At 43.8% G+C, this 19,652-nt stretch overlaps 6 protein-coding genes and 1 non-coding gene across 7 annotated transcripts; 2 read left to right on the forward strand and 5 right to left on the reverse strand.

Moving 5' to 3' along the window:
• Nucleotides 1-2,248: 2,248 nt before the first annotated feature.
• Nucleotides 2,249-3,844, forward strand: O0I10_008225 (uncharacterized protein; the record flags this gene model as incomplete). Its single annotated transcript, XM_058488232.1, has 4 exons — nucleotides 2,249-2,910; nucleotides 2,997-3,239; nucleotides 3,299-3,587; nucleotides 3,653-3,844. The coding sequence occupies 4 exons, from the start codon at nucleotides 2,249-2,251 to the stop codon at nucleotides 3,842-3,844; spliced, it is 1,386 nt and encodes a 461-aa protein (XP_058340917.1).
• A 182-nt stretch (nucleotides 3,845-4,026) lies between these two features.
• On the reverse strand, nucleotides 4,027-4,895 carry O0I10_008226 (uncharacterized protein; the record flags this gene model as incomplete). Its single annotated transcript, XM_058488233.1, has 4 exons — nucleotides 4,027-4,221; nucleotides 4,304-4,444; nucleotides 4,504-4,755; nucleotides 4,821-4,895. The coding sequence occupies 4 exons, from the start codon at nucleotides 4,893-4,895 to the stop codon at nucleotides 4,027-4,029; spliced, it is 663 nt and encodes a 220-aa protein (XP_058340918.1).
• Nucleotides 4,896-5,271: 376 nt separating this feature from the next.
• O0I10_008227 (fumarylacetoacetase) lies at nucleotides 5,272-7,032 on the reverse strand (the record flags this gene model as incomplete). Its single annotated transcript, XM_058488234.1, has 9 exons — nucleotides 5,272-5,469; nucleotides 5,527-5,675; nucleotides 5,741-5,950; nucleotides 6,010-6,109; nucleotides 6,166-6,319; nucleotides 6,388-6,477; nucleotides 6,535-6,707; nucleotides 6,768-6,887; nucleotides 6,937-7,032. 9 exons carry the CDS (start codon nucleotides 7,030-7,032, stop codon nucleotides 5,272-5,274), a joined length of 1,290 nt encoding a protein of 429 aa, XP_058340919.1.
• A 365-nt stretch (nucleotides 7,033-7,397) lies between these two features.
• On the reverse strand, nucleotides 7,398-9,138 carry O0I10_008228 (uncharacterized protein; the record flags this gene model as incomplete). Its single annotated transcript, XM_058488235.1, has 2 exons — nucleotides 7,398-8,680; nucleotides 8,742-9,138. 2 exons carry the CDS (start codon nucleotides 9,136-9,138, stop codon nucleotides 7,398-7,400), a joined length of 1,680 nt encoding a protein of 559 aa, XP_058340920.1.
• A 390-nt stretch (nucleotides 9,139-9,528) lies between these two features.
• On the reverse strand, nucleotides 9,529-10,163 carry O0I10_008229 (peptide methionine sulfoxide reductase B2, chloroplastic; the record flags this gene model as incomplete). Its single annotated transcript, XM_058488236.1, has 5 exons — nucleotides 9,529-9,695; nucleotides 9,755-9,772; nucleotides 9,840-9,920; nucleotides 9,981-10,028; nucleotides 10,082-10,163. The coding sequence occupies 5 exons, from the start codon at nucleotides 10,161-10,163 to the stop codon at nucleotides 9,529-9,531; spliced, it is 396 nt and encodes a 131-aa protein (XP_058340921.1).
• Nucleotides 10,164-12,641: 2,478 nt separating this feature from the next.
• Nucleotides 12,642-12,728, reverse strand: O0I10_008230. The gene has a single exon. It is a non-coding gene; the product is annotated as a tRNA-Leu (tRNA).
• Nucleotides 12,729-14,672: 1,944 nt separating this feature from the next.
• O0I10_008231 (uncharacterized protein) lies at nucleotides 14,673-19,490 on the forward strand (the record flags this gene model as incomplete). Its single annotated transcript, XM_058488237.1, has 10 exons — nucleotides 14,673-14,676; nucleotides 14,744-14,805; nucleotides 14,865-14,950; nucleotides 15,010-15,150; nucleotides 15,211-15,339; nucleotides 15,581-16,888; nucleotides 16,951-17,345; nucleotides 17,410-18,099; nucleotides 18,183-18,519; nucleotides 18,581-19,490. 10 exons carry the CDS (start codon nucleotides 14,673-14,675, stop codon nucleotides 19,488-19,490), a joined length of 4,062 nt encoding a protein of 1,353 aa, XP_058340922.1.
• Nucleotides 19,491-19,652: the final 162 nt, after the last annotated feature.

Here is a 19,652-nt window from a genome sequence, read left to right on the forward strand (position 1 = left end):
TTAAAGAGCCCACGTTTGATTGTAAAGTTTGGAGATACAGGCACCTTTATGTTTCACATATGCTGTAAGGGTGATGCTATATGAGAAGTGGTCTTTGTTTAATGTAAAGTAGTATGACTATAATAGAGCAAAAGATGCAGAGGGCGTGTTTGTGTAACTTGAGTCATTCAGCACAGGCGATGCATGATTCTTGTACACTATTTAGGAATAGTTCAAAATGCCAGCTAATAGCCCATTCCTTCCATTCATCTTTGTTGTCCAATCCAATGCACACGAACGATTGTCCTGCTCCAGCCCAGCATGCCCATCATTCAACTTTCTTGATCCGATGAGATTTGACTGAAAAACGTTCAAACACAGAAACATCATCCAATATCAGAAGAATCAAATTGGTAAGTTATTTGTAAACTGCCAGCTAATAGCCCGTTCCTCTCATTCACCTTTGTTGCCCCACCCAATGCATATGAACGATTGTCCTGCTCCAGCCCATCATATCCATCCTTCAACTTTCTTGGTTCGATGGGATTTGAATGAGCAACGCTCAAACAAAGGAACATCATCCAAAGAAAAATCTACTTAATTTCCAGTTCTTCCTCCCATTCCCAACTGCTGCCCCATTCAAGTACAATTACCACCTGCGAACGATTGTCCTCCTTCAACTCATCATGTCAATCCTACAACTGTCTTGATCCGATTGCCTTTGACTGCATGGCAAATCCATGGCGTGTACACAGCCTTCTTGTCACTCTGCTACAACACGTGCCTTCCTTGATACAACACGATGTCTTCCATACTTCTCTTCCACAACCAAACGTAACAGCATTCATTCCAGCAGTTGCCGTTAGCGAAGGCTTCACTTCATTGTATCAAACAGCATTCACAACTTTGTCACTCTACTACAACACACGTTCTTGCACCCTCCACTCGTCTGCCACCACCAAACGTAACAGCACTTTCTATCAGCAAGGGGGTCTACTCCATTGTCGCAAGTTACTTGCAGCAACTTGGCTTACTTCCTTTTCAAGCGAACAAAAGATAGTCATTGTATAAAAGCAGCTTTATTTACGTGTAGCAATTTGCTTCAATACAATCAAATTTGATTTGGATTTGGATTTGGATTTGGATTTGGATTTGGATTTGGATTTGGATTTGGATTTGGATTTGGATTTGGATTTGGATTTGGATTTGGATATTACTTTGGTACATTGGATGGAAGGATAGGGTTATATATACCAAGTTGTAAATGAGGGAGGTAGCTTTTGATTACATGTAGCAGGTAGGGTCATCAACCCATTTCGTGATGGATGTACTTTTCATGGTCAAGAAACCCCATCGCATTCATAGAGTGCCGTTGTTAAAGTCTGCATGAACGATCCACGCATTGTCGATCTTATTGTGGGATATCACTCACGTGAAAGGATCCAGCGTGTGGATTCAAAAGTGTCAACCTGCTATCGGAGATGGCAGTGATGGATATCAGCACAACGCTAGTCTAGTAATGATCCAAGTCTACCACTAGTCATTGAATGGAGGGCGCTAAACTATCCAATTGCAAGCCCGAGTGAGCAGGGACTGCGTCGGACAACGAGGCTTGAGAGAGAAAAATTTTTTCACGTCCCGCCAAGCACGTTTATAAAAAGGCGTCCAACCCAGGCACCCTTGTTTTTCTCTTTATCCATACAGTAGGAAACTTATCTGTAGAGGATGCTACGGCATACCTCTCGATATTTTTTCTCAAATGATGAAATTGTGGGTTTTTTATGATTCTTTGTGATTCAAAAGCTACCCTGGCATCACACAGCCTTTCTGAACAAAATCCTACTGTATACTATTATTACCTCTTACAACAAAGAAAATGATAATGATAATGAAACAAAATGAGTGGATGATGAAGTGAGACTGCATACCCAGTGGCAGGGGATTGATGTGTGGACATGCTGCTCTAAAAGGTCATTGGGCACGATGCTGTTGCCACCGAAACCCGGCTGTGGCAGAGTGTTGATTGATCGATTGTACAACACGCATGAAGTGTGCAATAAAACATTTTTGCTTTCCCGCTCAAACACATACCCCTTCTCTCTCTTTCCTCTTCCACAGTGAAATACGCTTTCTTATTCTGTTCCTCGGTGAACCCCTTTCCGCTCTTTTTCTACCTCTTTTTCCACTTTTTTTCTTCCCGAAATCGACCACCCCCTTCATGTTTTTCTAGATTCCTCCTCCATCATATCCAAATAGCAAATAACATATCATGGGCAGTCAACAATCCCGTCCACGAAGTCCAAGTACCGTCAGCCAAACCAATACCTATTATCCGTCTCAGCAATCCTCCTCGTGGCACCATCCTGGTGATCAACCACCTTACCATCAACAGCAACGGTCACAGAACCCATATCAACGAGAGTATCCATTACCAGTGCTGATGCCATCTGACGGCCGTGTCAAAGTGCGGAAGAACTCATCACCTAGCACTACATCGCATACCAACAGCAAGCCTGCACGTGCTCGTTTTAAACCTTTGCGTGCATTCTCCACTTTCCGATTCGACCACAACCCAGTGTTTTCTCCTCCTCGTCATACCTCTTCCACCACAGCAGCAGCATCAACAGCTGGTGGTGGTGGTGCTCCTTCGGATGGGTTACCATCGCAACAACAAGCAGCAAATGATATGACATCAGGTGGTACAACGACATTGAGTACAGCTGTGCATCCATTGGCGGTGAATGAAGAGCCAACAACAGGTCAGACTAGTAGTTTCAATAGCAACAACAGTGCCAATAGTCATCAATATGTGTGGATAGCTGGTCGCAAGTATAATTTGGTGCCAGCATCATCGTACATGCTCCCTTGTGATGAGGATGAAGTGAGCCGCTTGCATCTCTTACATTTCATGGTGCGATTCGCTATCCAAGGGTAAATAAGCACAACTCAAGTGACCCCACCCCCCTTGCATAAGGGACTTCACCGTTCTCACGGCTGCTTTTCATTTCTTTATTTAGCAACTACCTAGCCCCAGTGAGCGAAGTGTTACGAAAAGGCGCCAAAGTCCTCGACATGGGATGTGGCCCAGGCGCATGGTCCATGGAGATTGCAAGCGAATACCCAAAATCACAAGTAGTCGGTGTCGACATTAGCCCAATGTTCCCCAACGACATTAAGCCTTCCAATTGTACATTCCACCAGCTCAATCTACACGACGGCTTGCCCTTTGAAGATGACACATTTGACTATATTTTCATGCGGTATGTTGTGATCCCCATACGCACGCTTATGGGATATTCATTGTTGCTATTTTATTTAGATTCATTGGAATGGGTATCAAAGCCGAGCAATGGGAGTCTGCATTAACCGAATTGGCGCGTGTATTGAAACCAGGTGGTTGGATCGAATTGACCGAGGTGGATGCCGAGCTGTATCGAGTTGGTCCCAATACCCGAGAATTGAATCAGCAATTGATTCAAGTCATGCAGATGTTACACATTGATCCTTACGCTGGCCGTACTCTCAAGTCAAAACTTGAAAAGATCAGCTGTTTGACAGATATCCAAACTACCTTTATTTCTTGTCCTGGTGGTCAGTGGGCTGGCAAGGTAAGATACCAATCGCATAGTGTATGGATGGATGTGGATGATAAACGATGCTTTTTTTTATTTAGCTTGGTCAACTGGCGCTCCAATCATGGCAAGCTTATTATCATGCACTTGGTCCCAAGATATGTCGATCAGTCAATATGCCGTTCAAAGAATACGAAGACAAAATGGAGTCCTGTTGGCGTGAAGCGGATGAATACAAGACCTTTGAAAATGTCCATTTTGCGTATGCCCAAAAGAAAGCGGCGCCTGCTTGAACGACGACGCATTGTATGATACACCCAATCTCTCTATCCCCTTTTATCCCCCCCCCACACCACACCCCTCGCATTCTCAACACTATAGTATTCTGTATATCCTTTAGGATGTACTCTAATTCCTCGCAATCAATGACACAATATAATAATCCAACCATTTCTATAAAATCGGTCATCATCTATTATTGTTTCTCCTTGTCATAAAAAAAGCTGCTATCATTATTATACGGATCATCATCATCATGTTTCAACGAGTAGGCAACCGGTGGGAGTGGTGATGGTGGTCGGTATGGGATTGGAATAGTAGTCATGTCTAGACGTTGAGATGGACTCGATCCAAGGGCAAGATAACGATCATCCAATTCAATCAACAATGCCTATAATAGCAAAGGAGGTGAAAAAAGGGGGGAAATTAGAATCGATTATGCAGCATCATCATGATGGTCTGTGTATACTTGCATAGGAAGCATGCCACACAGCCCTTGCTTGATCGGCTTGTGTCACCATGTCAACACCACGTTTCATCAAGCGATAATTGATACCTCGAATGTTTTCGGTTGCATTGATACGAGTGCACAATTCAATGAGCCGGCTTTGGAACTTGGGGGTTTTTAGTGCAGGGCATTAACGATGACATGTAAAAAAAAGTTGGGCCTTACCCTTCGCTGCATACGTCGATATCGCCATACCCACAACAGCGTCGTGAGAAGCATTGTACTCGGCACCATCAATAGAATGAAGGCATTGGTCTTTTTGAAAATGTACATCCAAATGGTGTATGTGATGGCGGTTATCAATGCCCAGAATGCAAATAGGGTGGTACACCACAACCCCTTGTGACCAGGTGGTGGATGTCTCTTTGCAGCTTCATTGAATAGACATAATGTAGAATGGAAATCATGCACCGTCAACTAAGGTTACGTTTAAGTTGAGCAAATGGAGGTCGTGTAGCATTCAATGGCAGGTTGAGACATACATAGCCTTGAAGGTCAAAGGTATATTGATGATCGAATTGCCCACCAATGAGACCCAGATGGATGGTTTTCTTCATGTTTTATATAGACTCGGTCAAGAAAGGTGTATCCTTGGGTAGATAGCTTCCAGCGTATTTATAGTCTTACCCCCTTATTCTGCCTTATTGAGTAGTCCTACAATGTATATACATCTTGGCTATTACCACATTTCATCCAGGCTAAAACTAGAGGACAACAAATCAATAGCGTGGTGTTGGTCTTGGTTTTGCACTTTAATCTTGTCTCAGGAAAGAGTGATCGAGTGCTGTGACAAAGTTGATATCACCCCTTGATGCAAGCAAACCTTCTTAATTTGGACTCTTAAAGGCGAGGGTTGCAACAAACACATATTTCAAGAGCCATCCAATCCTCTATTTGTACATTGAACGTCGTTTATTGTTGTATTGAATAGGACTATTGGTATAGGCAGGGCAAGACCTTGCCTCGGCAATCACCAAAGCCAATAACGTAACCAGCAGAGCTCTTGGCGTATCCTGTCATGTTGACTTCATCACCATCCTCCAAGAATGTCCGCTCATTACCATCCTTAAAGTTGATCTTTTTGGTGCCGTTCCATGATAATTCGAGCAATGAGCCAAACGATTCATTATCCTAAAAGAATAAACAGTGAGATCTCGCAAATGTCACATACATTTGTGGGCAACTTACAGGTCCAGAAATGGTACCAGTGGCGCACATGTCACCGGATTGCATATTACAGCCATTGACGGTATGGTGTGCGAGTTGTTGGGTGACAGACCAATACATGTACTTTAGATTGGACAAGGTGACACGTTCATATGCGGATGAGTTGGATGCTATACACGCACGCAAAACAAGTCAACAATCACATCCACGAATGAAATGGCTCATGACAACTTACGCTTGATTTGGACTTCAAGATTGATGTCGTATGCAGTATCCTTATTTTCCTTCAAGTAGGCGAGAGGTTCAGGGGATGCTTGTGATGGACCACTCACACGGAATTCCTCAAGAGCATCCAAGGTGACAATCCAAGGAGAAATGGTGGTGCCAAAGTTTTTACCAAGGAATGGACCAAGTGGCACATATTCCCACGCTTGAATATCGCGTGCTGCAGAAAAAAAAAGTTGGTGAGCATGTCTTTTGAAGCGTTGCTTTAAAAATAATTACCACTCCAGTCATTTACAAGGACCATGCCGAAAATGTGTTCGCTTGCATCAGCCACTTCAATACGCTTGCCAAGAGGATTACCGGTACCAACAAACCAACCCTATTGCAATATACATTAGGAGCCTTGCTCAATCATCCATAATAGTATACACGTACGACTTCGAGCTCATAATCGAGTTTGGCAGATGGGGCAAAGAAGGGCTCAGTCTTGTTTTGGGGAGTAATGCGTTGACCTGCAGGGCGGTGAAGATCGGTACCAGAAACAACAATGGATGAAGCACGACCATGATAGCCAACAGGGATATGGAGCCTAATACACACACACACACATTTAGAGAGTTGGTTCACATGCCCATCCTTTCAATCCATCAACCATACCAGTTGGGCTGCAAAGCATTATCCTTGCCACGGAACATGATACCAACGTTGGTGGCATGCTCACGGGAACAATAGAAATCAGTATAGTCACTATGTAACGTAGCTATGAGTAAAACAAATGACAAAAAAAGATCATCGTGAGCTTACCCAATCTTTGCAGGGAGGTGCATACGTGCATCTGCTTGCTTGACAAGAGCCTTGCTCACTAGTTCTTGGTTATCACGTAATTGTGCATTATCCTTGGACAAGATCTTTTGGATAGCAGCACGAGTTGCACGCCAAGTGGGACGACCCAGTGCCATAAAATCGTTCAAGGTAGACTATACGACACGCGTATTAAGAATCTCCTTTTCCATGAACACAAGATAACCACTTTATACCTGTCCAAACACACTAGCAGGGTTGTTTAAACCTTCGATGCCATCCAAGAGACCAGCTTGGGCAATAACGTGGAGATCAAGGATCAAGTCGCCAATGGCAGTACCAACACGAGGGGTTTCCTAAGGTATTCGTCAGCAAGAGTGATAACAGACAATAGGATGGACTTACATTTTGTGCGGCTGAAAAGACACCAAAGGGGATGTTTTGGATAGGAAAGTGGGATTCAGGAGCAACAGTGACAAAGCTTTCGAGAGTAGGGGACATGGTTTGTAAATGTGAAAGAGAAACAAAGGATATCTTGAAACCTGTCGTGAGAAAATCTAGGAACTTTATTCGGTCGGTGCTGATGTTTAATACGCGATGTGCATAATTCCACCCACGCTCGAGCGTGAGAAGATCTTGGTTTTATACTCGCCGTTTTAAACATTGAATCCAGTTACAAGAGGTACCGGTGGATGAGACCATGAATAGCCAATAGGAGCGGGGGATGGCATCGCCGTCAGCTGCTCTAGAGCTTCAAAGGTGGGGGCACAGTGTTGATCAGCAACAGCGTCGTCATGGCGACATGAGGAAAGGTAATGGTGGCCAAGTGGATCACTGATCAATAAACGTATGGACAAGAACCTTTTTTATTGCGACTCTTCAAAATGCCTTCCAAAACATTTAAGATTAACGTGTGGATGTTGCTCAGCAAACTCTACAGCATCTTGCTTGGATATCCTCGATCCTCCATGAAAGTACAAGAGTAACGATTCTAGTGCAGGCATCTTGCCGATCGCAGCCAGCGTGTCTCGAGTCGCACAATTGACGGCAAATAGCTTTACTCGTGCCAGCACGGATGAGCCATGGTGATGTCTTGAGAAGAATCGATTCAATGCTGTGGTTGAAATGCAATCGTCAGGATACAAAATGTTGATGTTTTTGAGCGTTCGTATCTTGCCAAGCACGTTGAGATGCCTGTCAGTCAACATGCATTCATGAAGCATAAGGCTTTCAAGTGGACACGCTGATCCAAGACTCCCCAAATGTCGTGCGTATTCTTCCAATCCATCCACATTATCAATGTCTTGCAGCGAAAGATACTTGAGTCGTGACATGCGAGAAAGATGCTGGAAAAGAATGGTGTTTTGATGGCTATGGTGGGTTTCATCATCGTCGTCATCATTGGTGGTATCATAGACACGTGATATTTGGACCTTTTCAAGAGCTGTACAGCCGGCCAGCAGCCATTCAAGAACATTTTCCCCATGATCCATATACTGTGCGTCGTATTCCAATGTGTGTAACTTTATCATATTCAAAGGACGTTCCAATAGTCGTTCAATTTGGCTCCACTCATTGCCTGTTGATCCTGTCATGTCAAGAACGAGTGTCTCTAATGTGCTGCAATGCGTCTGTAACACCTCGATAAGATCAGGAATGTGCATGGCATCAGCTACAAGGTGCTGTAACCCAACAGGTTGCTGGTCTTGAATGGTTGTTGGCTGGTTATCGGTAGTGATTGGATCCTTTGCAAATGCTGATGCGCCATAATTGTTGAAATAGAGAATCTCAAGCTTGGGCAAGCTGCGTACAAGAAAAGCCATTTGGGATGGTTCGCATAGTCGTAAGCTGAGACGTTGAAGATTAGGACAAGCATCCACGATCCGTTGAAGTGGTTCCTCGGATAAAACGGTTGTTCTTTGCACGACTGTCAATGTTGTTAATGATGCCATGTATGGCAATGGATCATAGATACCAAGACCAGCTGTATGCCAAAAGTCAAGCGTAATGAGCTGAGGACAACTTGTAAAGATGGATTGCAAATTGAGGAGGGTGCCTGCCGGGCATTCAATACATAGCGTCTTTAACGATCCTTGTAAATGTCGCAAGCCTTCTTCGGTGACCCTTTGATCAATGTGATATCGTCCCACTGGTGTTCACACATTAGCCCATCCATGTGCATCAATATAAAAAGAATGCATGAAACATACTTGGCGAGAGTTTCAGTGTGCGTAGCTTGGGGAATGCACCAGCAATCATGTATTCAAACAGCATAGTAAACCAACGACCACCACAATGATGCACTTTTAGGAGCTGGATGTACTTGCCCACCAACAAGAGAGCACGAGGACTGAACTCCATACGATCCACTCTGATTTGCGACCATACTTTTGGACAATGCAACAAGCGTTCACGCCATAGTTGGGATACCAATAGACATTCGGTGACAAGATGGTTGGGATCGAGATGACTAAGCACCGTGCATAATAGCTCGGTAGGAATGCGTCGAATAAAGTCCACCTTGACTCGGGAGGAATCGTTGCTGCATTTGATTGTGATTGCTTGTTGTTGGTCTGATAAAAGGGTGTCCGAGGTCGAAGGACTCATATGTTTGAGATTTGTGGGAAATGAAGAAACAAAGTTATCTATATTTTCATGCAGCCCCGACGACCCCAGGTACAGGGCCCCCAAATGTATGCCTGCTCTATCATGTAGCCTCTTCCAAAAGGAGACAATGTAAATGTACCTTGCAGAAAGAAATTGTAAGTGGCACAAGCGATGGAGGGATCGTGCTGGTATATATAGCCAATATTGATGCTCGGCAAAAAAGAGCCATTTGGCACAATGATGACAATGAATACACACAAATGACAATGAGTGGATGAGCCATATGCGTGGATTTTGCTGATTGTACAAGGGAAAAAAGTGGTCAACCACCGCTTAGGTCTTTGCCATCTCAACCAACGACTTGTCTTATAGCTCTATGACATCTTTCATTTATTTTGCAAAACGCAAACTAATACTGTTTACACAATGACGTTCATCTGTAGGGGTGTTGAAGCCTTCGCCTTGGAATACATGACCAAGATGGCCACCGCAGTTGGCACAAGTAATCTCAATCCGCTTCATACCAAGAGAGTTGTCTTCATGGCGATTGATAGCACCTGCAAGATATCATGTAAGCATGTGATTAACGTCCACAGCCCTACCCCACATGACTCACCTGGGATAGCGTCAAAGACTATAATTCATATACCCAAATGCATTATCAGCAGCTCATCCATAAAGATCCTTACTCATCTACTTACATGCTGGCCATCCACATCCACTGTCAAACTTGGTATCCGAAACATAGAGCGGTGCATTACAGCCGGCACAATGATACACACCTTGACAATTGTACCACGCGTGAGAATCACCTTCATACCCATATCCACTACTCAACTTACCTTTGTCGTAATGCTTATTGTATTCACCAGTACCAGGAGGTTCAGTGCCTAAGAGTGTTCGTTCAATAAACATTCCATTGACTTGCACCCATTTCCCGTACCCTTTTGACGCAACACTCTAAATTGCTCGGGAGAAAGCATGGCTCTCCATTCTGAATCGGTCTTGTTGACTTTTGTTGCCATGGCGAATGCTGATAAAGTAAAGAGGCGTTGGGAAGTACGTGTAACCGACCTTGAGAGAAAAAGACGGGGCAACACACGAGGTAACATTCAAAGCTTTGAAGAAAAAAGATGTGGGTGGGGGTTATGATTCCATTCGGAGTCAGCATTACGTGATCCATGCCTTACACAACAATAAGCCATGCATAAACCGTGTGATGGTTTGACGACTAGAATGGGTGGGTAAGGTGCTCTGACAGGTATTCGTTAGGATTTGGCGCCTTTTCCATCACCATTTTGTCAACTCTTTGCCATCTTTTTCATCGTCTTTTCAGTATTTCACCTTTGACAAGAATTGGTTTTGGTTCCCTGCACTCGATCGTTGCTTCTTCTGCAACGTGCTCTATTGGTGATGATGACATTATACCGCTGCCTGTGGCTCATCCTTCGCCACGTATACATATCCAAGATACCCCCTTATTGTAATAAACATCATGCCATTTCTCTTCATCATCTATGTTTCCTTGTGACCAACCCCACAATTCTCGACCTTGTTGTATCGCCGTAATGGTGATTAATAGGCATCTTTTGCTACAAAGAGATGATTTGGACTTCTATTACTACAAGTGATGTGCTGCTGCGTAGAGACAACCCTAAAGCCGTACTTTTTTATCTTTGGACAGCAGCAACACCAAATGTTGACCCATCCAATCATGTAACCTTTTGCTTTATTCATTTGACTGGGGTTAGTGATTGGATGACTTGGGCTAGTAACTCATTCAACTTGGAATAGGCATTAGAGCAAGTAAGAATTCAACACGATCAAATCGCTTGGCACACTATTGGCTTGACCGATTTACTAGACCAAGTTGACCGATTCACTTGGTTTCCTTGGTTACCTAGTTACTTGCGGATTATGGTGGGTTACTCCGATGGAGTTCCACTTATTGGATCACTCGAAACCACTGGGACATTGATATTTGATGCATCCATTTGAATGTTGTGATAAGAACTTGTAAATGGTGATCTATAAGAAAACCAAATACTCTCGGGCATTGCCACCAGAAATGATGCATAGGTAAATGCCGTGCCATCCTTTCATCATGTATACTTTCACAACCTTCTACCCTGCAGCATGCAAACTATATGCCTACGCAGGGACATGGATTACATGTCTCATGGTAATAAAGAAGGGTATCCGTCTACTTTTTGAGGGGTGGTTACATACCTTTTAAAGCTATCTTTGCCTACCATCTTACCGCAGCAACCATCATTATGTGCAACCTGTCAACATGTGCATGCATATTCTACCACATTCATGCATGAATGCGCCATCAAACATCAAGAACAATCATCTATTTTCGGAACCATTCAAATCTCGGCATACATTCATCACTTTTTTCGTCTATCGGGTGACCATTCGTGCATCACATCGTGCTGCTGACAATTATCTTTGACACCTTTCAACGTAGCACCCTCTTACATTATCCACAATGCAGCCTCAAAATCGCGACCCAATTCGTATCATTGTTTGAATAACATCTTTTCCTTTGCTGTATCCCCATCTCTGTATCCGTTTTCATCCCTGTACCAATGACGTGCAGCGTTTCATCTTTACCTTTTACTTTCAAGTGACATCCCCTGTGCCATCATCCATGACGCATGCTTCGATAATAGCATTAAGGACGTTGTTTCCATGCCAACGCTATAAGGATTAAGCATCATTAGGTATAGGAACACCAAGATGGGATAAACAGCTCCCGTTCACCTTTTGAGTTTATCTGAAATCTCTGTCAAGAACCTTGCAAGCTAAGAGAACTACTTGAGGCATATCTTTCTTTGAATTATCATCACATCTTTTGTCATCCAACATCTTGAACACCTCTCAAGTCAACCTTTTTTGTCAGCTCGTCACCTTTCATCCACTTTTACTCTTTCAAACCACTTTTCAAATACAAGCCTGAATCGGCAATACCATCTTTTCTCTATCAGCCTTTGCACACCTTTCTTAAGCCTGATCTGGCATCAACAGCGATCCATCACGATTACCCCCGCTTTATTTGATACTGCAAAGAATCTTGTCCTCACTAGTCAATCACTACAAGCTACAACTACGTAATCACCAATTCAACCCTTTTACCTGTTATCCTTATATCGAGATAGCATGTATGCATACGCGTGAAGGTAATGCATCCATTTTTGAATGCTTCAAACATACCGCGACAATAGAAAAGATTGGCATTACATCCACGACGTATGCACTTTTACGCCCAACTATACAATCATGTCATGCATAAAACATGGGTTGTCTCACAACAAGACCTTGCAAGTAAAATGGGTACTCCTCTATTTACAAGGAACAAACCCTTGTCGCATACATTGTTTTGGCCTATATATACACCCACCATAGCCTGCGAGGCATTCTCAATACGCAAAACAAGATACACGAATTCAAAAACCAGATCACGTGACCCACAAATCTTCGACGAGTCAAAAGTTATATGTTTCCAAGTGAGGGGTTTGAACCCTCGCCCTCTTTCGAGGATCAGATCTTAAGTCTGACACCTTAGACCACTCGGTCAACTTGGAGCGATGCTAATGGGGGGAATCATGGAAGTGTAATATAAGAAAAAATTTCCATATTAAGAAGGTGGTTTAAATGAAATCAAAACAGTGTCTACGAATAGCGGAATCGATGAGAAAGATGATGAAGCCATTAAAATGGTGTTTGGGAAGGTCAAAGTCATGTAATTTCTGTTAAAGGGTATTGAAACAGGCTTTTGAAGTCCAGATGTGCATGAATCAGGCACTACATCTCCGATCTTAGTGAGCAAGTGGCAGCTCAGCTCAGATTTATGCATACATGTCTATGCATCTTTGCATTAGTGACAACAAGCGTGTATATGGTTTATGTAAGTTCGTTTATTATTTTGTGGAATGAAAGGTATCTAAGGTGGTGGGCAGATTATATTATGCGGGGCTGTGTTATAGATGGATTCGAGGTTGGGAGACAACGCGTGGTAGCAACTCTTTCTTCCGTTCGCGATTTCCAGCACTTGCACCATTGCACATTGCAAAGCAGCATGCACATTGGAGCTTTCACCTTGACGACAACACTTTCACCTTGACGACAACTCTTTCACTTTGACGACAACTCTTTCACTTTGACGACAACTCTTTAATACACTGTCATTTCAAACAAGGGGACATCGTGCCAGGCAGCACCTCATTTCAAAGCAGAGCCGCATTCCATGGAGGAAAAGACAATAGCATTGCTGAGGGGCGATTGTGGTATGGTGTTAACGGGCATGGTATATAGCTTAAGCATTTGACACTACTTTTCTCAGAGCCATTCGCATGCATGGAGGCAAGGTGACGAGGCGTGTCATATACAAGCAACTAGTCTCGTGGAATATGGCGCATGTGATATTGCAGGGATTCACGTAACCAGAATGTTTCATCAAAAAGGGGTGCGTATATATCTTTGTCTTCTTATCTTGGGAGTGTGGCATGGGAGTGTTGGATTCCATGCATGATCCTTATTTCATTTTTTCCTAGTTCTTTATCGGCTACCCTCTACATACGCCGAATGGCAGCTTTACAGCAGAGTATTGTTCTTCTCAAACGGACATACCTATGTCACCTACAACAAATCACCTTTCAAGGCGCAGGTGGATTTATCAGCTGCTGGTTTCCCATCACTTCTTCGACTCGGCAATCCAAGATGCTTGGCCACTTTATCAATTTGATCCATCATGACATGGACAACTTTTCTCAGATCCATTCGCACGCATGGAGGCAAAGGGTCATAATTATGTCACCTACAAAGGATCACCTTTCAAGGCGCAGGTGGATTTTATCAGCTGCTGATTTTCCATCACTTGTTCGACTCGGCAATCCAAGATGCTTGACCACTTTATCAGCTTGATCCATCATGACAACTTTTCTCAGAGCCATTCACATGCATGGGGGTAAGGGGTCATACTTGTGTCATCTACAAAAAATCCCCTCTCAAGGCGAAGGTGGATTTATCAGCTGCTGGTTTCCCATCACTTCAACTCGGTCCTCCAAGGTGCTCGACCACTTTATCAATTCAATCCATCATGACAACTTTTCACCTACAATGGATTTATCATGATCAGCTGCTGGTTTGGATTCCATCAGGTCGACTGGATTCTTCAAGATGCTTGACCACTTTATCAATTTGATAAATCATGACAACGATCCCCACGCCCAATCATATATAAACAAGGCTCTTTGCATGATTCATACGTCCTTTCTTTCTACTTGTTTGCATATCATCATCAATGGCCTTTGGTAAGTCTCAAGGATGTCCTTTGTTATGTGATCCCAAAATGAGGGTACTCATGCGTTCATCCATCCATGTAGCTCAATTCATTGCTTTACGCTGTGTTCCATGGCGAATCCTTTGTGGTAGGTACAACTATCATTTATATATCAAAAGGATGCCTGGACTAATGGGAAAATTGAGACTTCTTTGTGGGTGACATAATTGCATACCATTGCGATACAATGCGTAAGTACAAACTGCATTCCTTTGTTGCTCAAGTTAAACTGGCATGATTCTAACAACTCTAACACAGGTTGCTGCTCTCCTTTTTACGCAAGCTCCCATACACGTCCTATCTTCCAATTGTTCGTCAAGGTAAAACAATGGTTTACTTGCCGTGTTGTAGGATGTATCTCACATCGTTGTACTTGCAGATGGAACACCTGGGTGATACTCATGACACCAAGGCATGGTCTCAATCGACATTTGAAGACGACGAAGGCGTGCAGGCGAATGAATGGTAACAATTGCCTTAGATTTGAAGGTGATATAAATAGACATCTCACATTTCTTATGCAGGGGGAAGAAGCTTCTTTGTGTAATGGATCATTCTACAAGTTCACACGAGATGGTGTCATTGTCAACAATCGATCGGGAGAATTTCCTGTTATGTTGGCCGCTCATTCTTTCAAAGAAGCGTCATTGTTTCAGCAAGCCAATGTAAGCGAATGGGCAGCCATCGTATGGTATATCAATCTCATATATGTATTCTGACAGCAGGAAGAAAAGGACGCCTCACCCTCTCGCAATCATTCGACTGGTGCATCAACGATCCACCGTAAGCACATGGCTCCAGGCTGTATGGGATGAGCTTTATCATCAAGAATGCGATGAATCATTTCGTTTATGGTACGTGGATGCGGTTGATTATGCACCCCCTTTGTTTTCGATGGCCATATCCGAATGACAAAGGACCACGCTGATGATGTTTTTGTTGATTCATAGCTCTTTGTTCATCGTCAAGTATAAATACCCCACCTTTTTGTGATCGATACCAACTTGCCTTTTCCTCTTCGTTCAATCCAACAACAAGGTAGGCATCTATCAAGCAATATTGGCATCATCATATGCTAACTTTCATTTTGTTTAGCAGCCTCACAATGCTTGGTGTTGGTCAACAGGCACAGCCATCGACTGAGGCTGATATTTTCAATCAATGGGATCAACTTCTTCACCTTATCGAAGACCGACTTGATGACAGCCAAAACAGTATTCAATACGACATTGCCGAGATTCTTCGAAGGCTTTTCCCCGAAGGATCCCAACCGCTCACTCAGTTGTTACGATTGGCCCAGCACTCTGAAAGAATGAGCGATGATGAAATCAGTAGCATTTTATCCCTCGACGAAGTGCATGGACCAGATGTTCCCAACACGTCCACATCAACGCTGTCTGCAACAAGATATTATATGCGATCCATCAAACTCTCAGTGTCAGACCTTCGGCGAGCGTTAGAACAATATCGTTCAAGCTACTTTGATCACAACTATTGTGATTCATTCATGGCCCAGATTCAAGATATGCGACCTAAAGATTCAGTTTGGCTTCGCTACATTGGGTGCACTTTTGCTTCTACCTCATCCGATCGTCATATGGATGACGTTCCAAGAGGTGCCTCTCCAACTCGCTATAACAACTTCTGTGCCATCTTGCAGACCACACTTGGACGCCCTATGGACACTCGCGTCTTTGAATTCACCCGATTGAACCTTCAAGGTCAGCAGCCGAGACTCCCTATGGATCGTGATATTGTCGACGGCATTGAGATATTTCTCATTCACCTTTTCGGGAGAGATGTCCTCTTGAATTCCCAAGCAGGTGGCTATTATCGCTCCTACAACCCGACAGAACAAGAAAAGGAGTGCACTTACCACATTGACATGGATTGTACAAGACCCCCCATGTCTACGAGGTCGGTACAACAACGCAATATCACCACAAGAGTTCAAGCATTGTTACGCAACATGCATAGTCAGCTCCGTGGCTATGCTTCACCCAAGGCAGCAAGATCAGCAGAAATGCTTACCGACAGCCACATCGATTTCATTGCTCAGCAAGCTACATCCGGGTACACATATCAAGAAAACGTGATACCATTCACCATTCTTGGTACGGAGATTTCATTGACAAGTTACCATCTTCAACAACACTTTTTCGGTGGCTCGCATTCCGGGACCATAACAGCCGACATGATCAAGAATATTCTTTCCATGTCTCAATTGGGTGATGTTCCCTTTTACGATTTGTGGCCGCTACCATCTCACCATCGGTTGGACGATCCTGACGCTGCTTGCTTTATGGAAACGGCGGCCAATTTGATGCGTACCTTGCAAGCCCAAGTTATTGTAACTCTTGGTTATGAAGCAGCGGTTGTTGCACAATCCAAGTTTCGTGATCGGTAGGTGTCAACTTGCAATATGATGTCATGCATACCATTAACATCGGCAATGACTTGATTAGATATGGTTTGGGTCCATACGAATACAACAGCGTTATCGGTGAACCAGTAATCAGCCACTATGACACTACTTTTGATTACGAAGCAGCAAATTTTGGTGATGAGCCTACTACTGGTTGGTTTATCACTATCGCACATCTTGACCCTGGACCAGTGAGCTATGGATCAGTAAACCCAGCAACTTTGAGCTTAATGTACCTTACATGGGTGCGCACTCTCATCCTCTATGGTTGTTTGTATCGAGTGCTCAATGGACCTCCCACCCACCGCATTGGATCGAAGGCGTTCTCTCAACGGGTGCTGGAAGAATTGCATCGTCAAGAAGGAACAAATTTGCCTCACTTGCTTCAAGCTGCACGTAGCACATACCAACGATTGCGCCATGATCTTGCATCAGGTATGCGTTATTATCTATTATTACAATCACCAATGTGCTGATAACTGATTCTTTTATTTTATAGGACAACATGAAGCATCAACATCTCGTGACAACCCACAACGAGCATATACATCAGAAGAAGCTTCTGCTTTACGACAGCGGCAATTTGAGCGATATGGGTATACAATTGGAGAACCATACAGTGAGGAGCGTGATCGTCAATGCAAGCGTCTTGAGGCAAGCAATTGGGCCATGTTTCGAAAGCAGCGTTCTTTCACCACCGATATTGGCAAATGGCGTCTTTGGTTTCGTGGTTTGCGTCCAAACACCAACATTCTTCAAGCAGCCCTCCACGATATCATGCTTGATAAGACAGCCCCCATTGGTGACTTGACATCTGCTGAAGTGGCCTATCTCCGAACGTGTCCACCACCACCACCCTACCAACGAGGGTCCACTGAATGGATGCATGATCCTGAATTGGTTGCCTGGGCTCGACAAGCTACAATGGAACGTATGCGGAGTGGTCTTTCCAGTTCAGAAAGTATGCGGATCGCGAACCGAAACCGTATATTGAATTATTGGTATCACGACAAAGGTGTTACCACCATGTTCTTTATGGTCAAAAGCAAATGTGATGGTCATGGCCGGGTGCGTTTTCGAGTGGTGCTTGACGATGGAACGATGTATGCAGCACCCGATGGCATCTACATCGGTGCAAAATTCAAAGGCACTGTTTACATCGATTACGATCCTGAAATTTACGAGCATGGTTTGGGAAGTCGAATGAAAGATTTATGTATATATTGTATCAACTTTCTCACTTTGTAAAATAGCTTGTCAAGAATGATGAAGGTGTACCACTGCCATCTATGGAGAATTATCACAAGATCACTGATGTTTGGCTACGAACCCACACACCACCCTATTTCAAGGTCTTCCAAAGGACCGTCGAGCATATTGGAGGCACAGTGAGACAAGAATTGACAAGTGATGAGGAATTTTCGTTCGATCGCTTGGTGCCTTACTTCTTGGTGGATCATTTCTCTCAACAAGGCAAAGTGATTTCGACAGCCAACCAAAGCACCACGCATCCCACGGTTGCAGAACTGTTAACTTCCACTTTGGAGAAGCATGGCACCCCACTGGAAAAGGTTGCATGGCAAGAAATGATATCCAAAGGAAATTACAAGTAAGTTACCTTACTCTACTCTTACCTTTTCATGTGTCTAATCTATGGTGATTATCAATAGGCAATTCAAGGATCGAGTTGACAAGGTGCATAAGACCCCACGCGTTGATCATAACAAGAGGCTTTGGCTTATACCCAAGTATGATGGTGTCATTCCACAAGAAAAGCAGCAGGCACAATCATCAGCGACTCGATTGCACCCTCGTGAGGATCCTCCACCACTCGAGCTAGGGAAGCAAAAGAAGAAGCAAAAGGAGAAGCAAAAAGGAAAGCAACCACAACAAAAGCAGCCGCAACCAGCACCACAGCAAGCTGAATCGTCCAAAATGGCGCAGGCTCGGTCATCATCTCAAGCACAGACTCAATCATCATCACAAGGACAGCAGGCTGGACCATCAAAACAAGCACAGAAGAACCGGCCTCGTCAGCAACCACCACCACTTCACATACAGAAGCAACCTCAAAAGAAGCCTCAAGTTCAATCATCTCAACAAGCACAAGCTCAAGCTTCGTCATCTCAACCACCTCAAGGCCAAGCTTCATCATCACAGCAACAATCCTTTGATGAGACCATCGCAACAACGTTCACAACTCGCAAAAGAGGAGACTATACGATCAATGACCACAATCCATTTCTATACTGGTGGCAAGTACACAAAGAGCGGTATCCAGTTGGCGCTGTATTGGACCTTGATTACAATGATGCAACTTATGGCTTTTGGGAAGAATTCAATGTTGCTGTCGACAAGTGGGGTGCCGATCATCAATCCATCCAGCCTTATCTCAGATCGCTTGTTGCCAAAAAGCCCCAATCGCTCAACGCCGTTTTCCGTAAGCATGGTTGGAATGTCACACCCGCCAAGAGAGGCAAGACCGTTGCCAAGGGCAAGTTCATCGCTGTACCAACACGGCCACTACCACAAGACACCTTCATCGCTACGACAATCCCTGATTACGAAACTCATCGCTAGCAGTAAATCTTGATTATCATCATCAGTACCTTCCACTTTTCTTTTTTCTCTTATCCTTTCTGTAGCAGTTATCATGAATATCATCAGCAGTACCCCTTAGACTTTCTTTTTCTCAATAAAGCAGTACCTTTAAGTATCCAAATAACATTTACGGACATGTAT

Source organism: Lichtheimia ornata (genome assembly GCF_029851405.1).
Source record: "Lichtheimia ornata isolate CBS 291.66 chromosome Unknown scaffold00043, whole genome shotgun sequence".
Classification (NCBI taxonomy): domain Eukaryota; kingdom Fungi; phylum Mucoromycota; class Mucoromycetes; order Mucorales; family Lichtheimiaceae; genus Lichtheimia; species Lichtheimia ornata.